The 6,059-nt window shown below is 35.6% G+C and overlaps 1 protein-coding gene across 2 annotated transcripts in view; it reads left to right on the forward strand.

The window, feature by feature from the left end:
* Positions 1-2,986: 2,986 nt before the first annotated feature.
* LOC122084556 overlaps positions 2,987-6,059 on the forward strand; it is a 12,571-nt gene continuing 9,498 nt past the window's right edge. Inside the window, exon 1 of one of the 2 annotated variants that reach the window (XR_006141929.1) lies at positions 2,987-3,322. Coding sequence is in view for 1 of the 2 variants with exons in the window: in XM_042652876.1 (XP_042508810.1) it covers positions 3,213-3,322 (110 nt within the window). In the remaining variant the exon portion in view is untranslated. The remainder of the gene's footprint in view (positions 3,323-6,059) is intronic. The other variant, XM_042652876.1, reaches the window with a different exon arrangement.

A 6,059-nucleotide genomic window follows, 5' to 3' on the forward strand; every position in this document is an offset into this window, starting at 1 on the left:
GAAGAAGAAGAAGAAGAAGAAGGAAAAAGCCTAAAACTAGAGTGGGGTGAAATGGGATCCCGGTGAAATGATGTGTGGGATCTTATAAAATAACAAAATCTCATCTCTATTGATCTCTTGATATTAATTGTCATTGATTTCTGTATTGATGCAGGGCTATATTTTTTGAAAAGAATACTCTATCCAATTTATTAATTAATTAACAAAAAAAGGGATTCATTTACCCACCGTTTTAGAATCAGTATCGGGCGATCGATCAATCTGTATTACAGTGTGTCGTACTATCATGGTGTTTATATTATTGGTGAAAAAATAACTTATTCTTTAAAAACAAAAATTACTAATTATCTTATATGACTCAATAATACTAATATATCATCGACGGCCAATACTAATGTTGATACTATATATGAATTATCCATATTTCTTTTTGCTCATTGTAGAGGGTTTTTTCTCTCATCTTCATATGAATGATCATCTTTTCATCATCTCTCACAAATGAGCTATCTTATGCAGTTTGTTTATAGAGCTCTCTTCTATTAATTCATTGGAAGAGGGCGACATAAAGAAGAGCAGGAATTTTTTTTTTGTTGGGTAGAAAAAAAGTGCATGAATGAGTTATGACAAAATGATATCATGTATGAGAGGGCAGCAATTTCATTTCATGAAGAGCTAAGAAAAATAAACACACAAGTGCTAGTATGTCCAGCCCAATAGTTTCTCACATTAATTAAAATGATGTGCCTGATGCATAAGGCTCCCACATGTGTGAGGTCAAGGGGTTGAGAACTCTGTAGCCTTACCCCGATAATGTTGAGAAGTTGTTTCGACCACTTGATCACCAGGTCGTAATATTCATATATTACCGTTGGACCAAGCATCACATTGATTGCACAAGTATGATTTCTTACACCTTCTCACATTTTGACCATGTGAGTCTTAGACTGACATATTTTCTCTTATAATTATTTAGATCCTTTGTTGATAAAACCTTAATCTATACCTTAACTAATGTGACGTTGAAGATTTCCTTCTATTGGCAATGTGAGAATTCTCTCCCATAATTAAAAATTGGGAGAAGGATAAGCACACCATCCACATAGGATTAATTAGCTCAACAATGAAACATGGGATTCAACGTCATATACAAAGAGTGGCGAGATTCATCTCCGAAAATGAACAGAGAGATAAACATGGAGGGCATTGGCTTGCCTTATGTGGGTATTGCATATAATCTTTTCCCTCAAATCAAAAGAATTTAAAAGTATATAATAATAAAAAAATTGAACATGCCTAGGATATTTTTCTAGGTAAATAAAAGTGAAAATGACATATTATTTATTAGAAAATAAATAATGACTAGACCATGCAAGACCCACGAGGACAAGGGGGCTAGACAAAAGACTTTATATCTCAATCATAATGCTCTTGTGATGCATTTGGGATTGCAGAACTGCAAAGCATCTTGATGGCAATGCATAAATCTAATTCATTTTAACCCACAAGTCTCTAATTCACATTATTGAGATACTGAATCTATATTCACCAATGGCGTTGGTAGTTTAGTGGTGAAAATGCCCTCAACCTATCACCGCTTGAGTCTGCTGATTGTGGGTTCGAGTCTTGATATGGTCACTATCGCCCATTGGTCCTACTGAGGTCTTACACTAGGGCTACACGACTAGGTAGCAATTGTGTAACTCTACCTCATAATTTTTCTGTAGGGGGAAAAGAACCGCCCTTTGAGTCCTCGACCTCTTAACAATTCTTTTGAATCAACCTACTTATGCAAGTAAGAAAAAACAAGACATCATACCCCCAACACTAACATGTTGATTTTTAATAAAAATATTTGTAACCACTCTAGTAAAAAGAGTCTATAAAATTTGCTACCACTCAAGTAGAAAGAGTCTTGCCTCATTCTTCGGGGGGAAAAAAAAGTCATAAAATTCAGTCAACTAAATTTAGATTTGAGGCTTCAACATAAAAAATCGCAATAGCAACATCAATTGGAAATCAAGATCGAATCAAACATTCATTCCCTACACCGCCCTCCAATAGATATTTAACTTGATTGAAATGAGAGGTTGACACCCATCAATTAGACATTATTTTTTCTCAAAAATTTTCTTACCATTTCGAAATGAAGGGCAAATGGAATCAGGCTACTTACAAAATTTGTAGGGGAAAAGAAGCAGAACATCAACTATGTAAGAATAGCGTTGAAAATCAATATTTTAAAACTTGAAATCGATTTCAACTGATGTCAATTCATATTGGATAAATAAATATCGAATCAATCAAGAATTGCTCTTCCACCGGAAAGAAATGGAATCTTCCCATTGCCCCTTTTATAGATTTAATACCATCTATAAATTTTAAACCCTTAATTGAAAAAAATAGTGTAAAAGATATCATGGCTTCTAGATGTATAGATGTAGATGTAGGCATGCAGAAAAAATGACCGCCCCATCTCTTATGAAAAGATAGAAATCTTACTCCTTTTGCATGTATTTTCATTGTTCTTCACGCTCATGTATGGGCCACACTGCCCTTTGGAACCTCTTTAATTAATTTTTGGAACTTTATTTCTGCAGGACAACTCCACTTTAAATGTGCCTACGAGGGATTTGTGCTAATCTGTCACGTGAAAATTCATATTGGATAAATAAATATCGAATCAATCAAGAATTGCTCTTCCACCGGAAAGAAATGGAATCTTCCCATTGCCCCTTTTATAGATTTAATACCATCTATAAATTTTAAACCCTTAATTGAAAAAAATAGTGTAAAAGATATCATGGCTTCTAGATGTATAGATGTAGATGTTGGCATGCAGAAAAAATGACCGCCCCATCTCTTATGAAAAGATAGAAATCTTACTCCTTTTGCATGTATTTTCATTGTTCTTCACGTTCATGTATGGGCCACACTGCCCTTTGGAACCTCTTTAATTAATTTTCGGAACTTTATTCCCGCAGGACAACTCCACTTTAAATGTGCCTACGAGGGATTTGTGCTAATCTGTCACGCGAAAGATATTGGAGCGAGATTAATGTTGTTTCAATTTTTTTTTTTTTTTCTCATTCTTTTCACCGTTTTGTCAGCCCGACGACCCCGTTTGGCCGTCTCCTTCACTATGACTTCTGAGGACTGGGTCGTCTGATCGATACGAGTTCCAGTTCGAATTTTCCTCGCAGAGGGGGGACGCCATGATCACGCGTTCGAATCTAGCGGAACAGCTCAGAGAATATCAGAATCGGTCTAAGCACGACTGGGCTTCTGTTTCATTTTTCACATCTACTGCAAATCCCATTTCAAGGTAAACTCATCAAGATCCAAATAAGTTCCCAATTTAGGGTTTCGTATTTTGCCCTTTTTGATTATTTCTCTCCACTAAAACCTTAAATTTGAACCCTTTTTTGGGCATCCCGGTTGCTGAATCTGACTCAGACATGCGTATGGTTTTTTGCATGCCTCTTTCTTTTTATTTTTAAAATTCTCTCTAGATTTCAAATTTTTTTCTGTGAGGAAAACAATTAAAAAGAGGAATACGCACCTGAAACTTGGTGGTTGAACCCTCTTGTGAATCTCATCCCGTGATTGCTAATAAAATCAGATGCTTCTTTTCGAACGGGGACGCATGAACCTTGACCTTGTCCTTGTTCTCGTAAGTTATCTCTCTGGTGGGTATTTTATTTTTTTGATTTGTGGCGGTGGGTTGGGAATAATCAAACCAGCGTCCTTAGATGATATATATATATATATATATATATATATTTTAATGTTTAGTAGTAAAATCGAGGAAATTAAATCCTATGAACTAAAATATAAACCATTATCTATGAAGAAAATAGATCCAGCTATTGGAAGAATCCAGACCTCTTGGGTCAGATTCCTTAAGCTTTGTAACATGCATCATAAACAGCTAAAGGTGGTTGTGTTAATAAACGGGAGAAGCATATGGGTACAAGTAGTTTTGAAATGGTAAAAATAATTTGGACTTTGTTTGTTTAAAGTAAAGCTTAAATGGATTTATTTTCAACTAAATTTGGAAAAAATAATACTTCAGGACAGGGTGGTGCAGATGTTACCACCATCATCACTTCTGATGTTTCTATTAACATGGTCACATTTTCCATCATTTGTGATGGTTCCATTTGCATGAACAAATTTAATCATTCACGAGTCCATCTGGCCAAGTGCAAGGGTTGTTAACTCTAATGATTGTGATCTCTTTGAAGATTTGATAGGCTTGTGCGTGGGCCTTGGAAGTTGGAATATAGAATTTTATTGTTGAGGATGGGTGATAGATCATTGTTGGTCATATGTTATGCTGTTTGTTTAGTCATTTGAGGTTTCTCGACCAATCAGGGTAGAATTTAAGAGATTTCAGACATAATTGTCTAGCACTGTTATCACCTTAAGCACCTTGAATACTTAAACTGATTAAAACGTATATGTAAGCTTTTGATTTCTGATATGCAAGTACAACCACCCAATTCAGCATTAGTGTCAAAACAAACCACTTTATCATTTTTTATTTTGTTTGGGAATTTGCTTTTTCTTTTTTTTGTTGGTTATCCCTTCATTTCTAACTTAGGACCATGTGGTATGGACATACACTTCTTCAAATCTCATTATTCTCTTCCAATCTGAGAAGATATTATGCCTCAAGGTTGATCAGATATGTTCTTTGTGTAGTCTGCGTTGCATATTATTTATTTTATGACCTTTGAAGTCATCACTCTAATTATAAAAAGCAGTATTGAGAAGAAAAACCTCACAACTCAGTTGTTGGGATCCTTCTCTTCATCCCAAAGTACCTACTACCTATGTTGTTTTGAGAAGGCATGGGTATGTGATACGTGCTGTATCCTCATGCTGATTAAACATGGCTATCTTCACCGCCTCCCACTTTTTTGTTCTCAAGGGGGGAGGGGGGAAGGAAAAAGTGTGGATAGCAGATTAGCAGGTTAAGATGGGGACATGGTAATGCAGAAACCAAAACCCTAACCCTTATTAGGATTTTAGGGTATGGAATTCATCTAGGGCTAGGATAGAAGATATAACAAATTGATGTGAAGATTAGAGGTAAATAGAAACATGAATTACCTATATCAGAGAATAAAGAAATCCGTAGCACAAAACCCAAGAAAACTGAGCAAAAACTGAGGGATTTAGGGGAAAATCTAGAGCTTTATAAGCCAAACTCAGTTGGACCAGAAAATCAGAGTGAGTGGTCCTGTTTAACAAGAACTGATTTCTCAGTCCTTACAATGTGTATGGGCCGTATGGCTGGAGTAGATGGTGTTCTGGTCTTGATTCCCTGGTTTCAGAAGCAGGATATTAGAACAGCAGTTGAAGTGTTCTTAAACAGGGAATATGAATCAGTTTTGATGGAGCTGGGTAACAAGTTTTCAGAAAACAAAATGGGAACTGTAATTATTAGAAGAACTGAAGATGATTGCAGATATCAGTGGCAGCAGAAAGGGGACACAAAAATTAAGAAAAAAGTGCATATGAATTGGGAAACAGAGTATGAAAGGCCTAAGTTAGTGAAGAAGCCTGGATATTTACCCTGAGATTAAATTGAAACAGAACCAGAACAATAGAAGAAGAATTGACCTAGGAATTTATCAAGAAACTTGGGAATTCATCCTAGAAGTGAGGAATCCATGCCTAAAAGCCTAAGGAATCCATATGGTTGCTTGAAATCCATCCTAATGTACCATGAATCCACATGGCTCAAAAGAAGAGAAGACTTCTGATGCAGATTAATTACCAAAATAGGCTTGTTTTATTAGGAATAAGCTTAGGGTTGGGTTCCATACATATTGGGCCTTTGATCCTATGTGTTTTGAGGGTAATAGATCACTTTTATGGGTCTAAAAGGGAGGGTCTAAGATTGAATACGGGATTACTAGTTAGTTTCCATTTTCATTAGTTTCCTTTTTAGTTGGGCTTGATTTGAGTTATATTTGTTTCCTTAGGAGTCAAGTTATTAATTGAGTCAAGTCATTAGTAGTTAGTTTCCTTTTTCAACTAGTTTCTAATTT

This window comes from Macadamia integrifolia, chromosome 7 (genome assembly GCF_013358625.1).
Source record: "Macadamia integrifolia cultivar HAES 741 chromosome 7, SCU_Mint_v3, whole genome shotgun sequence".
NCBI lineage: Eukaryota > Viridiplantae > Streptophyta > Magnoliopsida > Proteales > Proteaceae > Macadamia > Macadamia integrifolia.